The sequence below is a fragment of the Stomoxys calcitrans genome, chromosome 1, assembly GCF_963082655.1.
Source record: "Stomoxys calcitrans chromosome 1, idStoCalc2.1, whole genome shotgun sequence".
Taxonomy (NCBI): Eukaryota; Metazoa; Arthropoda; class Insecta; order Diptera; family Muscidae; genus Stomoxys; species Stomoxys calcitrans.
Window position 1 is genome coordinate 167,916,650 of NC_081552.1, and position 18,805 is coordinate 167,935,454.

The following is an 18,805-nucleotide window of genomic DNA, read 5'->3' on the forward strand; positions in this document are numbered from 1 at the left end:
ACCAACAAATTGATTTGAATGACTTAATACTGCATAGCTAAAATAATCGTCCCGGCACGGGATAGCTGTGAGCACCTCACAGGCTGGAACATTGTGGTCCGATCTGTGGGGTGTTCTTTGTTGTCACGAGAAGCTTTGCTGCGAGCTACTGGGCGCTTCCACAGGTTGCGGATGGTTGAATGCTCCATATAGAGTAGCTGCAACACGGCCAATCAGCGGAGACGCTGGGTGGCACCAGCTTTTGCACAAAAACTATGTGCTTATGATACTCGATATAACAAGGCCAGTTATTGGCGCCTTTAAACAAACAATGGCCACCCTGTGTCCGCGGCGATCGGCCTTTTGGACCGGAACGAGCTTGCTCACCTACAGGAACTTGACGAGGATCGCCTCCTTCACATAAAAATGTGGCTACAGCAACAACAAATAATCGTCAAACCACGGTTGAATTAATTCAACCATGCGTCAAACTTACTGACTTACCATTGTTGTATTCTAATTTGACAAACACAACTATGGAAATACTGGTATTTATTAACAGCTGATGTTGTCTATACCAACAACAAAAAATACTGTTTAAAAACACACAATCATCTTCAACAGCTGTATGTATTAACGAATAGTTTTTTCCCGTGCTTTTACTGCTCCGTTGGTTACATTATTTTAATTGTTTCTAGATCAATCGCAAAAAAAGTACAGCAAAAAAGCAAATATATTGCGAAACACATTCACCTTTATTCTATTTAAATAGTTTAGCCAACTACTTCATCTGCACATGTTAACAAACAATTAAAAAATTGTGTTAAACAAGGGTATATCCCCCATACAAAAAAGTTCTAATATAAGAACAGTGAACTTGTGAAAGTATCAAAACAGGAAGTGTATCAACAATATCTATAAGAACGGGAAAACAGCCTACAAAAGCCTTTCACTATGCTAAATGGTAGAGTTTATATAAACGTATATGTGCAACAAAAACATTTATTATAGATTTTTCCATAATGTTCGCTTTGATATATTGCGCTATTATTGAGAATTATTATTCATCATATCGCAAATTTCACTAAGTATACACACACACCGATGTATTTGGGTATTTTTGCACATAACTACCTACAAACATGTACACATCAAATCACCATTTGTCTTTAGACTTAGTTACAGCGGTCAAAAAAAGTATTCATCATTCAATGTTTTTTTTTTAATAAGTCTACAAAAGACAATTGGAATAAAAACATATTAAACTAATGATGCAGTAGTGCTTGTGTGATATATATGTACACAATTTCATTGTTTTTAAAGAAAAAAATAGTATTTATTGGAACAAAAGGGGCCATTTTACAGCTGAACACAAAAAATTAAACAAAAAAAGTATTCATCATTACAAAAAAACAAAAAAATAAATAACATAATTTAAAAAAATTAATACTTTGTTATTCGACCACCGCGTCTTATAACTTCTTTTAAACGGTTTGACATCGATTGGACTAATTTAGCGGTTATATTTTGGTCTATATTAGTCCATTCCTCCATTATCACCTGTTGCATTTGACTCTTGCTCGAAAAATTGCGCGTTCTCAATTTGCGTTCGAGATGTTCCCAAAGATGTTCAATTGGGTTCAAGTCGGGACTTTGAGGAGGAGTTTTAATGACTTTGGGGCAGTTATACAGCATCCACATCTTGGTATTTAAAGCAGAATGTTTGGGGTCATTAGCTTGATAATATTGAAAGTTATTACCAAGCCCAAGTTTTACAGCACTATCTTTTAAATTCCTCTTTAAAATGTCAATGTAATACTTATGATCCATTACTCCATTAATAATTTCAAGATTTCCCGCTCCTGAAGCCGCCATACACCCCCAAACCATTAAACCACCTCCACCATGTTTTACAGTAGCAACTGTGTTTCGTTCTTCAAGCTCTGTATTTGGTTTTCTGTACACTATGACCTTTCCATCGCACCCAAAAAGATTAAACTTGCTCTCGTCTGCAAAAATGTCTGTTTTCCAAAATGATTCGGGCTGTTTTACATACATTTTTGCGAAGTTTAGCCTTTTCACTCGGTTTATTTTATTTATAAAGGGCTTCTTACGTGCAGTTCTTCCTCTGTAACTATGCCTTTTGAGTGTATTTCGAATTGTTTGTGTAGTAACTTCCTTCCCTAAATATTCCATATTGTTTTTACGAAGAATGGTCGCATTTGTCTTCGGAGTTTTCTGAACTTGCCGCACTAGCCAACGCACATCTCCAACTGAAAGTGCTTTTGGTCGACCAGATCTTGGTTTATTGTCAACAGTTTTCGTTTCTGTCCGCTTTCTGATGATGGATTGTATAGTAGATCGTGGTCTATTTAATATTTCACTGATAGTTTTTTGAGTTAAACCATTCCTGTGGTGTTTTATTATCAAAACTTTTACCTCATCAGAAACCTCGTTTTGCTTACGACCCATTTTGACAAAAACTATATTTTCAATGAAATTAAATATTTGCTGTCAAGGGCAAAGCCTCCTTTACTAAATAAAACAGAAAAGGGGGATTCCCAAATAATATTTGAATTTGACTTTGATGATAGCACATCAATGATGAATACTTTTTTTGTTCTGTTTTTGGTGTTATTATATAAAATTGCATTTTTTGCGCTAATTAAATTTATTTTTTGAATTTATTTTAAAACATATTACGAAAAATAAACTATTGCATAAAACTGCATTATTTGTTTACTTTAAATTTTCTTCAATTACCCAAAATAAGTGAATTTATTATCAATTTTGCTAATGATGAATACTTTTTTTGACCGCTGTATCTGCGTTGCTAAACTCAATAACACTGACCTTATACACTACTTGTGGACTAATAGAATTCACAGTTTTATCTTATGTTTCCACCAGTTCAAAGAATATTTTGAAGCTTATCTTTTGCTTCCATAACGGTAACAAGAACGGAACAGCCAGTATAATACATTTTTGGCAAACGTGTTTTAACCTATGTACTTCAGTATCAGTAATATTTAAATTCCTACCCTATTTTATATAAACAAAAAGTTATTTTGAAAGTAAAGCAACTGAAACAAAGCTGTGAATAAGCGCAGTGTAAAAATTTGAGCTGATATCATTCTTATAAGAAGTTTATCGAAGAAACATTTTGTTAAAAAGCTTGTAACGGCAAGAAGGAAGAGGTTTTCGTACTGGGATCCACCCAGCAACATTTCTGGTTATGGACTGATCCAACTCTTCGTGGCTTCCGCTTGAACAACGAAAAAAGTCTAATACTCACCGACCATCATGAATCTCTATTTTTTTTAGGTCCACGATTTTGATGAAGATGACATGAGGTTTGGCGTCAAACTAAAAGAAATTAGGTTAGGTTTGGAAAAAAGCTTCCATACACTTGTATGTTCGTCCGATTAAAGGAAATACGAAAAATTAAGGCTGTCATTGCATAAAAATTTTAACGTGGTAAGGGAGATTTCGATATTGTTTTTGTTGCTGTTATAGGCGAGCAAGCTCGTTCCGGCATATACGACCGATCGCCAATATCTCGCCTTGTCGTAAAGAGCATCATTGGCACTCAGCATTTAAGCAAAAGCCGGTGCCAACCGGCCTCTCACTGAGACTCCCCACTCGATACCGCTGGTTGTCCACGACTGCAGTTGCAGCTACTCCGTATGGATCATTCCACTATCCGCAAGCTGTGGAAGCACTCTTCCAGCTAAGCTTCTCGTGATAAAGAAGAACACCACACAAAATAGAGCCCAAAGTTCCAGCCTGTGTGATGCTCATAGTTATCCTGTGCCGGGGGAGATTTCGTTGTTGTAGCAGTTTATTGTGTTCTATCTTTAGACTGCTTGATTCTGTTGAGTGTCAAGATCCAGGAACTCTGCGACTAAGTCGAGTGGGTCTGGCTGCGCAGTTAAACAGGTGACGTTTATCATGTGGTCCCTGGTCACAATCGGGACATACATCTTGTTCTGTAGGAGTTAAGGCGGCTGACTGCTATCTGCTGGAACGTAAATGAGCAGAACTACTCCGGTTGTTCTCCAGGACTACATTCACCAGGTAACTATTTACCGTATCTGCATGAATTTTGTGCGGATCTGTTGTGCGGTGATGGCATGCAAAGCAGTTATTGTGCTATGCAGTCTCCGAAATCCATGTTGATGCTCGGCGAATGGAAATTTTCCTACGAGGCTCGGGAGCAGTAATGCCTCAAGCGCCTTTGCTACTTATGAGAGAAGGGAAATCGGTCTGTACGACTCCCCCAAACTCGGGTGCTTTCCAGGCTTCAGTAGTGGGATCACTTCACTTCAGCATCAGTGTAGAAATTCCGTCGGGGCCCAATACCTTGGATAATTTGGCGAGACGGATGACATTCGTAACTTCGCCCATGGTAAATTATGATGGCTGTCCATCGGCTCGGAGACCGCGGATACGACGAATGGCTCCCCTCCTTGCCCTGTCACTCTCGAGATGCATAATAAATTGACGGTTGAACAACCTGGTGCATCTCTTCGGATTAGTCACGTTTACGTCCGCCTAGTTTACGTTTAAATTCCGCCTATGTTCGTTGACTATCCTGTTTATTTCCAGATTCACCTCACTTTTTCTGGGGTTAGTGTGGTCCGTACAACAACAACGACTGTGGGCCCGTACAACGACAGCTACCAACCAGCGGTATGTAAACGTTGCATAGCTCTATCTCGGCAGTACCGGACCTGACTGCTATCTCCATGCGGCGGCGCAGGCGAGATGGATCTATATTGCACGGAATGGTGTATCACGAAGGTCAATCCCCCACCTCCTATCCTTGAGCGAATCTTACGTAGCACATTGTATCCGTGACAACGGTGCAAGCTGCGGGTTTTGGTCAGCTTTGTCTCCTGGATCGCTGCAACCAACATGTACTTTCGACTCATAAAATCCACAATCTCCTTGATCTTGTCACGGAGACCGTTGCAATTCAATTGCAAAAATTATACACTTCCCGACAACGAGGACGTTGTTGTTGTAGCAGTTTATTGTGTACTATCTTTCGTCTGCTTGATACTGTTGAGTGTCAAGACCCAGGAACTCCGCGACTAAGATGGGGTGCGTCCACAGGGATCTGGGTCTGAGTCGAGTGGGTCTGGCCGGGCAGTTAAACAAGTGACGTGTATCGTGCGGTCCCTGGTAACAATCGGGACATACATCTTGCACGTCGGCATCAATCCTAGCTCTGTGGGAATTGAGGCGGCTGCATCTGCCGAAACGTAATTGAGCCAGAACCACTCTGGTTTGCCGGGGGAGGTCGTTTTCTTCGGGTGCAATGGGTGGTGGTCGTTCTCCAAGGACTACATTCACCCGGTAGCCAATTAACGCGTCTGCTACCGTGTCTGCATGAATGTTGTTCAGACCCGCTTGATATGCCGCTTGATCTAGAGGTTCTCTCTTGTAGCGCTGGACCTCACGCTCTAGATCGTGTAGATCAACCTTAAGGCTTCTGGGCGGTGGGTATCTATCCACAAGATGATGATTTGGATGATTTCTGCGATAACAGCCCAGAAGGTATTGCTTAGACAGCATGTAGTCATGTCTTCGCACTGGTAGGATCTTTGTCTCCTGATGGAGATGGTCCACATGAGAACTAAGGAGACAGCCCGTCGCAGTTCGGAGGGCGGCATTCTGACAGATCTGAATATTATTCCACTGCGTGTCACAAAGTTGACGTGACCACACTGGCGCTGCATAACTTACCACAGACCGACCAATTGCTTTGTACGTGGTCAACAAGGTTTCTTTGTCTGCACCCCAAGTGCTGCCAGCGAGTGACTTGAGGACCTTGTTTCTACTTTTGACTTTATTGCAGATTGCTGTGGCATGTGGGGAGAAAGTGTAAGAGCTGTCAAATGCGACGCCAAGTATTTTGGGACACTTGATGGTCGGAATCATTTCTCCATCGACCATCACAGTCAGCTCAGAATTCACCTCACGCGTATTTGTAGTGAACAGTGTGGCTGAAGATTTGGTGGCGGATATCTTCAGATTTGTTGCAGCGAAATATGAGGCAAGCTCGTTGAGGTAGACGTTCAACCTATCGCAGATGTCATCAATGGGTGGGGGGCCTGATGCCATGATCGTACAGTCGTCCACATATGATACGATCTCTATGCCGTCTGGAGGAGGTGGGATGGAGGATAGGTAGAGGTTAAACAGAGCCGGAGATATCACCCCACCTTGGGGAAATCCCTGTTTCACTCTACGGTGTTTTGACTTCTTATCCCTAAATTCCACAAATGACTGGCGGCCACACAGATAATTCGCGACCCAACGTTTCAGACCTGGCTGGAGGGACGTGTTGGCGATGTCCTCAAATAATTTGGCATGGCTGACCGTGTCGAATGCCTTCGATAGGTCCAGTGCCACGAGGACCGTCCTGTCACATGGCCTGGGTTGATTGAAGCCACGGCAAATGTGTGTGGTGATGGCATGCAAAGCTGTTGTTGTGCTGTGCAGTCTCCGAAATCCGTGTTGATGCTCGGCGAATGGAAATTCTCCTACGAGGCTTGGGAGGAGTAATACCTCAAGCGTCTTAGCCACTGGTGAGAGAAGGGAGATCGGTCTGTACGACTCCCCCAAACTCGGGTCCTTACCAGGCTTCAGTAGCGGGATCACTCTGCCCATTTTCCAGACATCGGGAACTATAAGAGTGTTCAATGACAGGTTAAGGACTGTGGTAAGGTACTCAACTCCAGGTAAATCCAGATTCTTCAGCATCAATGTAGAGATTCCGTCGGGGCCCAACGCCTTGGAAGGTTTGGCGCCACGGATGACATTCGTAACTTCGCCCACGGTAAATTGTGATGGCTGTTCATCGGCTCGGAGACCACGAATACGGCGAATGGCTCTCCTCCTTGCCCTGTCTCTCTCGGGATGCACAATAAATTGACGGTTGAACAACCTGGCGCATCTCTTCGGATCAGTTACGGTTAACTCGCCAAAAGTGACTGAGGTCCTGTCGTCCCGTCTACCGGGGTTCGAGAGAGATTTAACAGTGGCCCACAATTTGCCTGCACCGGTGCCTAAGTTACATTGCTCCAAGTGTTCCAGCCACAAATTCCGCTTATGTTCGTTGACTACCCTGTTTATTTCCAGATTCAGCTCGCTGATTCTGGGGTTAACGGGGTCCATAGCACGAATCCCATCACGCTCGTCTGCGAGTACCACTGCTTGCGCCGGGAAATTGGGTCGCACTTGCGGTATTCGACCGGCTGGTATAAAGCGAGCGGCTGCTGCGTTGATGATGTCTCGGAATTTCCTCTCGGCCACAAGCACATCAGAGGGGGTGGCAGTTCATTGAAGCGGCGATTGGTATACTCTCTGAAGCCAGTCCAATTGGCCTTCTTGTAATTGATGAACGTCCGGCGCTCAGAGGTTATGAAGTCGGGTGGTCGGTCGATGGTGAGGATTATGGGGAGGTGGTCTGACCCCAAAGAGATGACGGCTTGCCAGGATACGTCACTCAGGAGATCAGGGGATGCGATTGAGATGTCTGGCGAGCTGCTGCACCTCCTCGTAATCCTAGTGGGGGCATCCTCATTCACCGTGCATAACGTGGAGCTATCTATCTGCTCTGCCAAAGCTATGCCACGCTGGTCGTTACCTAGGGGAGAATGCCATGACGAGTGATGTGCATTAAAATCCCCCAGAACCAGACGACTATGGCCAGATAGCAACCCACTTATGTCGGGGCTGTAGGCCTGGCCATTAATCGGGACACAGCTACCAACCGGCGGTATATACACGTTGTATATCTCTATCTCGGCAGTACCAGACCTGACTGCTACCCCCATACATTCCATGTATGGGTCACTAGCGTCAAGCGCAGGCGAGATAGGTCTATACTGCACGGAATGGTGTATAACGAAGGCCAATCCCTCACCTCCATTCCTTGAGCGATCCTTACGTAGCACATTGTAGCCGTGACAACTGTGCAAGCTGCAGGTGTTAGTCAGCTTTGTCTCCTGGATCGCTGCGACCGATATGCTCTTCCGATTCATAAAATCTACAATCTCATCAATCTTGCCTCGCAGTCCATTGCAGTTTAACTGCAAGAACGATACATTTCCCGACACTGGCCTGGCAATAGTAGGGCTAGGGTGCTGTCGTTGCATAAATTGCCTTACGGGAGAGGTCGGGGGGTCACATAGTCCGACGACGAGGACGCCGAAGGCGACGACGGCGACGCTTGTGACCCACTGCTGGCTATGTTCGCACAGCACCTAGCGACATAGCCAGTATGACTATACTCTCGTAGCGAGGTTAGGCCAGAGCAAGAACGGAAATGTACCCACTCCAAGCACCGGTTACACCTCACCGACACTGACCGATGATGAAGGCGGTTCTGGCAAACGGAACAGAACCAGGGTCCGGGGTTCTTTTCAATCCCGGCACGGACCAGAAGCATACGGAGAAGGCACTCCGGGATGTGCCTCTCCCATGACGAAAAAAGACGAACACGTACACTGAGGCGGCAGCCCTTGCCGATGAAGATTCCATCGGGTCAATCCGGTGCGTACAACCGGCTGCCATGGACCTAGAAGGCGACGGCGACGACGATGACGCTTGTGACCCACTGCTGTCTATGTTCGCACAACACCTTGCAACATACTCAGTATGATTATACTCCCGTAGTGATGTTAGGCCAGAACAAGATCGGAAATGTACCCACTCCATGCACCGATTACACCTCACCGACACCGACCGATGATGGAGGCGGTTCTGGCAAACCGAACAGAACTAGGGTCCGGGATTTTTTTTAATTCCGGCACGGACCAGAAGCGTGCGGATTAGGCACTCCGGGATGTGCCTCTCCCATGACGAAAAAAAGTACGAACACGTACCCTGAGGCGGCAGCCCTTGCCGATGAAGATTCCATCGGATCAATCCGGTGCACACAACCGGCTGCCATGGGATTGTATCGTGTATTGTTTATACTCAATATTTAAGAAGTTGAATATGAAAATTTATATATTTTTTTGTAAAATCGAGTATCATCTAAATGCCATAATTAAAAATCAACGTTGGTCGAGTTTAAGTATTCTCCACTTCACTTTTACTTTAATTTGCTATGACAGGACATTGTCCCATTAGCCTAACTCAGAAAAAATCCCCAGCGCCTCGATATTCTGCGATTTTTCTTCTCCACCAATAAAATACTATTGACATTTTCGTAATGCTACCAGAACTAATAAAGCTTACTTCCAACGTTACAACTATTTAACCCAAATTAAGATGCAAAATTTAGGTCCTTAATAGATGCCTAATATGATCTGGCATTGCATTCCATTTTAACTCATTAAACCAATTGGATTGCCAACTTAAAAATGAAAATGGCTACATTTAATTTTGTGCTTATGATGAAATCGTATAGTCTGACATCTTTTGTATTAGATTTTTGTCAATAATAACTATGACGTTGTTGCTTTATTTTACTCTGAAAATAAAAAACAAATTTTAAATTATACAGAGACATGAATAAGCAAACATGAAGTGGACCAAAGATGAAAGTCCAACTACAAATGAAAATATTAACAATAACACGTCATCCAAAGTAATGCCTGCTATCAACGCTAAGAAATACGTATGCCAAAAACTGCAGTCTTTTTAAAATAATTTGAAATAAATGAGTATAGCGTACATGTAGTGTGATAGTTTGATAGTTATATAAAACAATTTCAATAAAAAAGTATCAGCCAAAGACAGCGATAAACAAATTTCTTAAAAGACTAATTTTTTGTGCATTTTAGGAAATACAAAGATTTCATTCTGTCATTACTTCATATTTTTGTGGAAAAGAAATTGAATTGCCACTGTGTAAGCGCATTGCCACTGTATTCATTATACGCCTAAGAAGGTACTCATAATCATAGGTACGAAAGCAAATGTGCACTTAGCATGTGCGAGAAGTTTGCATATGTCTGCAAATACATAAAATTTCTTAAGTAGATGTAGTCTCATATATAAACTACCGGTAACCACAAAGAAATTTGGCCACGCATTTCAGTTACCGCATACAAACTAAGCTAAATATATTGTAATCTTCTAGGCCAATAACATTCATATATTTCTCTAACTTTTTTTCATGTTCTTCTATTTCTAAAAAATTTATAAGGTTTCATGTACAATTAATTTTAACGCATAATATCGACCGATTAACTGCATACAACTTCTGCATACATCTGACGGCGATCATACATTCCATTTACTATGTCTTGGATGAGTTTGGGAGTTATTGCTACTGGTTATGGTATTAACATTTTCTATTACATATGTGTTCATAAACAGCCGTATTCATAGAGAATAAATAACAAGTTTATAAAAAGTTATTGTATGATCAATTCTTTTGTTACATAAGGAAAAATAAGTAATCAACCTAACATAAAGTAATCGTTACCAGACACAAGAATTGGATTGAACATTTCGATTAAATTGAACAATTGATTTAATGAAATAAAATGAACAATTGATTAAATTGATTAGATTAAACAAAATCACTTTTCCTTCTTTGAAGCATCATCGAATCGCATCCCCCGGGGAAAAGTTTAGCACGACCGCCTATGAAGACGAACGCCAGGCGACATTTTAAAAGTATTCTTTACAAGTGGTGTTGTTCTGCGGCACGCCATTCGGAATCGGCGTTGTAGTTATTAAACGTTTTTAAATACAAGTAACAATTATACAGAAATCTTGCACTAACTGTTTACACTTCAAATTTATGAAATTAGTTTATGAATACGGCTGTATTTTCTTTTTTGCATGTTATTCAAGTAATTGGGCCTACGGCAATTTGGTCTTTATTGTCAAATTAGAATTTTTTGTAGCAGCACTTGGTTTGCATAAAGGCTCACCCAGATAACGTATTCATAAAAGGGTACTCTCTTTGGTATGCCATATTTTTTAAACTTCAGGAATAGTTGCAGAATGGGATTCCTTGTGAGCGACTATACCAATTTAAAATCATGTTGAAATTAAAAATTTAAATTCATATTTAATTTTTACTCATTACGTTTTGTAGTAAAATCTTTTCTTAAGTTTATCAAAAAAAATCACACATCTGCATACAATATTCTCTAGGTGCTGACTATAAAAAACTACCTCTCTACATATGTTTAATTTATTTGAACGATTCATATTGATTATGCTTTCTTTAATTTTTATGTAGCATTACAAAGATTATTGGGCGCCGATAATCCGCCCAACAAAGTTATAGAAATAAAAAGCGAATCTCTAGGTTTCTTACAAATATTGGCTCGAGATGAAGCAATGGTACTGTATGCTCCACCATTCAATTCGAACGACAAGAAAACGTACGAAATTGTTCTACAACGGCCTCACACGGAATCAAATACAACATCCTTCAGTTTATTTCGTTCGGCGTCGAATCAAGAGGCTGAAGACAAATTTAACGCTTTCCAACACCGGCTTCCCCTATTTGTATCCATAGTTAATGAGGTAAGACCACTCGTTAGTGATATCCAAACATCGTAATTGTTAATACCCATTTTCCATCCTTTACAGTTTTATAACGTTAGTGGACTACAAAAGTTGAGTGATATTTTGTCAGAAAATCCCTCATGGTCTATAACACATTTAGTGGCATATTTTAATTTGGTTGAGTACATTAGTCACCCAAAAGTTATGCAATTCATTGACTATGCAGATCACGTCAACTGCATGTCGCCACTTCAGGCAAGTTTCAATGAGCTTTATTTATCCAAATGTAAACAGAATGAAAATAATTATGTTTCACTTTAGCTGGCTATTAAATGTTCTAATGTCGAAATGGTGAAGGCTTTAATGCCTCTTTGCAAAATGGAACATTTAGATAATAACAGCAATTCCGTGTTTCATTATGCTGCTGGTACAACTAAAGAAATACTAAATGTAAGTTTGTACAAAAAAACACTTGTTTAATCTTTTCGATTTGTCGCTTATCAATCTGGGTGTTGGTGAAAAATTCATAATCTGGGAGATGGTATTAGGTTAGTAGAGCAAAAACCTAAAATTGTTTAGAGTTTACGGCTCTTTACTTATGGCCCGTATTTTGAAGTATATGATGGATAGGTCGACGGATTTATGAGAAATTTAGTTTTTACATTAATAAAAAATATATTTAATGGAATCTAAACACGTTTTGTGTAACAGAGTTTGAATGGCTAGCCGACCATGAAAAGGTGAATTCACTCGGTGGCCAATAGACATACATAGCGAGAAATTATATATATATATATATATATATATATATATATATATATATATATATATACATATATATATATATATATATATATATATATATATAGATCAATTTAAACATCATCAAGTCAAGAAAGTCTGCCGTAGAAAAAAGTCGAGTCGTGCAACAAGAAGTAGAACAATAAGCAGCATATGCATCCAACGTCAAAAAGAGGTTTAATGGGAAGTGCCAATGCGCTAAGCTTGAACACATGAAACAAGATTGGTGGGTGAAAACAGTCAACATAGCAGAGACATCAGATGAAGTCAATTTTATGGTAAAGAGTGTTTCAAAATCCCTTCTATATAATAGAGTCCCGGTGAGCATGAAATAACTTGCGCTAGACTCCGGAGCTACCGATCATTTTGTGAAGGATATTACTATGTTCTAGTCAATAAATAATTCGAATGATACACGTTATAAAATTGTTGCTAAAGCAAATGAGGTGTAGAGCTATCGAAAATTGGTGATATTATACAAAATAAGAGTTGTCTACCATACAACTGTTTTCGTCTTTTAATCTAGTTCGTGCTAAACGAGCAGTCTAAGCTAAAATATTGTTGTCAGAGATTAACTGTTATTGGGTGGTATTCAATTTCTGATTTATTTTTAAGAAAAATTTTTAATGTTCACCTTTATCATATGTACTATAAATTATTATTGATAAAATTAGTTAAAATTATGGGACTAACTATTTTTGAGTAGTGTTTGATTCCCGATTTATATTTATGAATTGTTAATTTTGTAGTGGCTTAGTCTTATATGGTCTAACGACTTGACTAATAAATGAACAAATCAAAATAAAAATTTATTTCGGGAACAATTTAAACTTACGAAATCCTTTATAGCCCGCAGTTTCGTGAAAACTTGATATCTGTTAAGAAAATAGTTGATGAAAGGCTAGTTGTAAAGGTCTACAGAACACAAGCTATTATTCACAGAGCGAGTGCTCTAATTGCGAAAGGAAGAAGTCATGGAAATTTATTTGAGTCAAAAATAATAATCAAGAAATGTGACAAAAGCGGAAGAATCCAAACTGTGGAATAAACGACTGGGTCATATGGATATAAAGCAATGCATGATTTGAAGAAATTTGAAATGGGTAGTTGTTTGCCAACAGTGGCAAAACGAATCGTGTATTGAAAATATAGATAACATTGACACCATAGGCAAAACTGAAACTTAGAATTTTTATCTAGAGAAGTGAATGCGAAAGCATACCTCCATTGAAATTAGCAGATTATTATTTGTTTACTTTCCAATGTCTCTTCAGCACCATACCCAACACTTTCCAAGATATTGAAATTTCTAATGTTATAAGCTGTAAATGAAGAAATTGATTCAACGCATAGGAAAAATGTGTGGGAGTATGAATCAAAACCTGACAACGTCAAGCTCTTAAAAATCAAGTGGGGTTTCAGAATTAAAGAAGATGATAATGGAAAACCAGAAGGAATTTTAGCACTACTACAGCCCTTCTTTCTATTACTGAATCGATTCGGAAGCGGATTAATGAACGCTGTATCTTGGTGTCCTTAGATGTGACTAAAGCGTTTGATCGCGTAGATCATTTTATTCTTGCTGAGAAACTAAGAGATGAATTTAATATTTCCAAGTCCGCGTGTAAATTGACCATACGTATTTACTTGGGCGTTCCCAGTATGTTGACATAAATGGGACGAGATCGGCTTTTTATAATGTCACATCTGGTGTACCTCAGGGGTAAGTTTTGGGCCCTATATTATTTCTTGTACACAGTAATGATATGATATTACAGTTTGAGCATGAGTTTGCAAACGTTTTGTTTTTGCAGATGACATTTATTTATTAATTGACGCAAATTCTGCGGAGTCTTGTATTAATGATCGAAGACTGCATATTAATCCTGCTAAAACCAAGGCTTTGTTTTTCCATTCTCGTTACCGAACTGTATCATTCCCACGCCTTTTTGTTGATAACCAAATGGTTGAGTTTGTAGAATATTTTAAATGTCTTGGCTTGGCACTTGATTCCGGGCTGAACTTTGGGTGTCATATTTCAAATAGAATTTGTCTTGTCTTGAGAAGGTTGTATGCTCTCAGATCGTATACTCCGAGGCGTGTTCGTCTGCTATTAGTACACTCACTTCTAATGTCACAGGTGAATTATGGCATAGAGGTTTATTGTGGAACTTGGTCTTATAACTTACAAAAGGTTGAGAGTGGTTAGAAGAATTGAATTGAGAAACATACACATAAGCCATTAATCGGCTTGTTGTGCGCTCTAAAAACTACAAAGTAACCTTTAAAAAGAAAATTTTAAGTTATGAATTCCGTGCTAATTACAAAGTCCTTAATTGTTTTTAATACCGCTCCCCTAAGTTGGTTCATGTCTGATATTGTGTCTCCACCTAAGTACCGGTATCTGTTGGACGCGAAAGCCGGGTAATGACAAAGAAAATGCTCCAACGTCTCATCATCTTCCCCGATTTTACATAAGTGAACGCGTAATTCTATCTGTCCCGTTATGATACCAAAAGCTATACTGACCTCCTTCTTGCTTCCTTTCAGTAATGCCCTCGTCTTTTCACGATCTGACCGTTTCACTGTTCCACAATGTTGCATGTGCCCACTCCCTTAACTATATATATATACATTAACGAGAGCATAACCAGGCCTTTACTCGACAATAGTTTTGAATAAATAAGTTAAAAATGTTCCTTCTGGCAGAAAAATAATGTTAAACATTGTCGTAGCCACATGTATATATATATATATATATATATATATATATATATATATATATATATATATATATATATATATATATATATATATATATATATATATATATATATATATATATATATATATATATATATATATATATATATATATATTAACTTATTTATTCAAAACTATTGTCGAGTAAAGGCCTGGTTATGCTCTCCCAACAAAAAGGCGTGGGAATGATACAGTTCGGTAACGAGAATGGAAAAACAAAGCCTTGGTTTTAGCAGGATTAATATGCAGTCTTCGATCATTAATACAAGACTCCACAGAATTTGCGTCAATTAATAAATAAATGTCATCTGCAAAAACAAAACGTTTGCAAACTCATGCTCAAACTGTAATATCATATCATTACTGTGTACAAGAAATAATATAGGGCCCAAAACTTACCCCTGAGGTACACCAGATGTGACATTATAAAAAGCCGATCTCGTCCCATTTATGTCAACATACTGGGAACGCCCAAGTAAATACGTATGGTCAATTTACACGCGGACTTGGAAATATTAAATTCATCTCTTAGTTTCTCAGCAAGAATAAAATGATCTACGCGATCAAACGCTTTAGTCACATCTAAGGACACCAAGATACAGCGTTCATTAATCCGCTTCCGAATCGATTCAGTAATAGAAAGAAGGGCTGTAGTAGTGCTAAAATTCCTTCTGGTTTTCCATTATCATCTTCTTTAATTCTGAAACCCCACTTGATTTTTAAGAGCTTGACGTTGTCAGGTTTTGATTCATACTCCCACACATTTTTCCTATGCGTTGAATCAATTTCTTCATTTACAGCTTATAACATCAGAAATTTCAATATCTTGGAAAATGTTGGGTATGGTGCTGAAGAGACATTGGAAAGTAAACAAATAATAATCTGCTAATTTCAATGGAGGTATGCTTTCGCATTCACTTCTCTAGATAAAAATTCTAAGTTTCAGTTTTGCCTATGGTGTCAATGTTATCTATATTTTCAATACACGATTCGTTTTGCCACTGTTGGCAAACAACTACCCATTTCAAATTTCTTCAAATCATGCATTGCTTTATATCCATATGACCCAGTCGTTTATTCCACAGTTTGGATTCTTCCGCTTTTGTCACATTTCTTGATTATTATTTTTGACTCAAATAAATTTCCATGACTTCTTCCTTTCGCAATTAGAGCACTCGCTCTGTGAATAATAGCTTGTGTTCTGTAGACCTTTACAACTAGCCTTTCATCAACTATTTTCTTAACAGATATCAAGTTTTCACGAAACTGCGGGCTATAAAGGATTTCGTAAGTTTAAATTGTTCCCGAAATAAATTTTTATTTTGATTTGTTCATTTATTAGTCAAGTCGTTAGACCATATAAGACTAAGCCACTACAAAATTAACAATTCATAAATATAAATCGGGAATCAAACACTACTCAAAAATAGTTAGTCCCATAATTTTAACTAATTTTATCAATAATAATTTATAGTACATATGATAAAGGTGAACATTAAAAATTTTTCTTAAAAATAAATCAGAAATTGAATACCACCCAATAACAGTTAATCTCTGACAACAATATTTTAGCTTAGACTGCTCGTTTAGCACGAACTAGATTAAAAGACGAAAACAGTTGTATGGTAGACAACTCTTATTTTGTATAATATCACCAATTTTCGATAGCTCTACACCTCATTTGCTTTAGCAACAATTTTATAACGTGTATCATTCGAATTATTTATTGACTAGAACATAGTAATATCCTTCACAAAATGATCGGTAGCTCCGGAGTCTAGCGCAAGTTATTTCATGCTCACCGGGACTCTATTATATAGAAGGGATTTTGAAACACTCTTTACCATAAAATTGACTTCATCTGATGTCTCTGCTATGTTGACTGTTTTCACCCACCAATCTTGTTTCATGTGTTCAAGCTTAGCGCATTGGCACTTCCCATTGAACCTCTTTTTGACGTTGGATGCATATGCTGCTTATTGTTCTACTTCTTGTTGCACGACTCGACTTTTTTCTACGGCAGACTTTCTTGACTTGATGATGTTTAAATTGATCTCTACTTCAGGTAAATTCTCTAAAACAATTGTATCATAAGATTCAGGAAGGCATTTAAACTACTGTATTCAAAACAAAACTCTACTATGCTCATAACATGATATTTTAAGTGGAATATGTACACATTTGTTTAACAGAGAAAAAATATGTTCTTTATTGCTCGATAACAGTTTTGAATTAATAAATTAAAAATGTTCTTTCTGACAGAAAAAGAATGTTACAAATTTAAAATAGAAATTCAAAACAAGTAATAATTTATTCAGATTCTTGTTTGAAGTGTTGAGTGGAGCGGAAGTTTTCTTATTTCGCTCCACAAGAATTTTTCTATTACTCGTTTCTCATCATTATTTTTGGAAGAAAAATTTAAGTCACTCAAGGATACCTACGGAGTGGTATCCATTAAGCGGTTAATGATCTGCGTCTGTTTCCAGTGGAGCGGCAGATCTAGAGCCCGGGAGTAGGCTTAGAAGACCAAAGACCCAACAGCAGCGGTGGTGGTATCAGGCCGTAACATGTTGTCTGCTTCCTCGACTGATGGAGCGGCTGCTCCAGGCCCCACTAGCCGACAGACGACAGATCAGCAAGGGCTTTTAACGAAGACGCCTGGTTCAAGTCTTACGACAAGGCCGAACTAATTATATACTCGCATGCCTATAATTTTCCTAGGCCACTCCCTAGATTGGGCTCGAGATTCGCTGCAAAGGCTACCCCAAAGACTACACGTCTAGATCCGCAGTCAGACAAGGGAGAAGGGAGAATAACCGGGCTGCATACCTAGGAATAATTGGAGTGGTATAGACAAATGACTGTCATCAGTATACTCCGCTGTTCTTGTGGAATTTCCTGGGTCTCCTTCAGTTTTTGACGATGCAGGCTGGTGTCGGCGCAATTTAATTGCTTTCGAGGATCAACGCTTAATTGAAATGTATCGTTGCGCCCTAAAAAATATTGGTGAGATCTTGCCAGGCGCAGCACTAGATTTAGTGAAGAAGGAAGATATTCCTTCTCGACCAATGACGCATGCTTGTATACCAAGGATTCGCCCAGACCCTGAATCCGTACTAGGAAGACTAAGGGAATGTAATCCCAATATTTCAACCACCGACTGGAAGATTGATATGTTGGATGAGGCCGATGGTGACCGGAGACATGCAGTATTTGTACTAAACTCCGGCTGTCAACAAGTCTAAAGGAGTTGTATCGTACGAATTCAACAAGTTAAAACTGAAGGTCTATAGAAGCGATTGATTTAGGGAATCAGGAGACGACTCAGCAGTTGTTGCTGAACACTTGCCTGAAGAACTATCGACCACATCGCTAAGATCTAGCGGATTGCAGGAGACTGCAAATCCCCCTACTACAATCGAGACAGGAGGAGAGGCATCGAAACGGGACCCGACAAGCCCTGTATGGGTAGGTCATCCGTTTGGACTGGGCTCAAGGTGTGCGCCAGCGGGGAAGGACGGAACTCAAGAAGTACTTCGACAGCAGCAGTTAGTGAAGCATCTTAGGAGGAATCGTCCACACCGCAAGTGTTCAGTGCCCTGAGGAAGAGTGGTTCCTCTGTTTTCTCGCCACCCCCTGAATGCGTACGGAAGCTCATCATGATATCATCAAAGAAAGAGGTGAACTGCTTATTGAATAAGTTGCAAGTTGCTGCTTATCGAATAAGTTGCAAGTTGCAATCTGGCGATTTGTAATAAAGAGGGAAAACCGA

At 39.4% G+C, this 18,805-nt stretch overlaps 1 protein-coding gene and 1 long non-coding RNA gene across 3 annotated transcripts in view; one reads left to right on the plus strand and one right to left on the minus strand.

Moving 5' to 3' along the window:
* The first annotated feature begins 601 nt into the window (after positions 1 to 601).
* Positions 602 to 18,805, plus strand: part of LOC106085447 (85/88 kDa calcium-independent phospholipase A2) — a 32,074-nt gene continuing 13,870 nt past the window's right edge. The window contains exons 1-5 of one of the 2 annotated variants that reach the window (XM_059370994.1): positions 602 to 943; positions 10,148 to 10,282; positions 11,198 to 11,487; positions 11,554 to 11,724; positions 11,791 to 11,919. In XM_059370994.1, coding sequence (XP_059226977.1) covers positions 10,243 to 10,282; positions 11,198 to 11,487; positions 11,554 to 11,724; positions 11,791 to 11,919 — 630 coding nt within the window. In that variant the 5' untranslated portion in view covers positions 602 to 943; positions 10,148 to 10,242. The remainder of the gene's footprint in view (positions 944 to 10,147; positions 10,283 to 11,197; positions 11,488 to 11,553; positions 11,725 to 11,790; positions 11,920 to 18,805) is intronic. The other variant, XM_059370995.1, reaches the window with a different exon arrangement.
* On the minus strand, positions 9,346 to 9,746 carry LOC106085457 (uncharacterized). The gene is made up of 2 exons (XR_001220944.2): positions 9,674 to 9,746; positions 9,346 to 9,469 (listed from the first exon to the last, which is right to left on the minus strand). It is a non-coding gene; the product is annotated as an uncharacterized LOC106085457 (long non-coding RNA).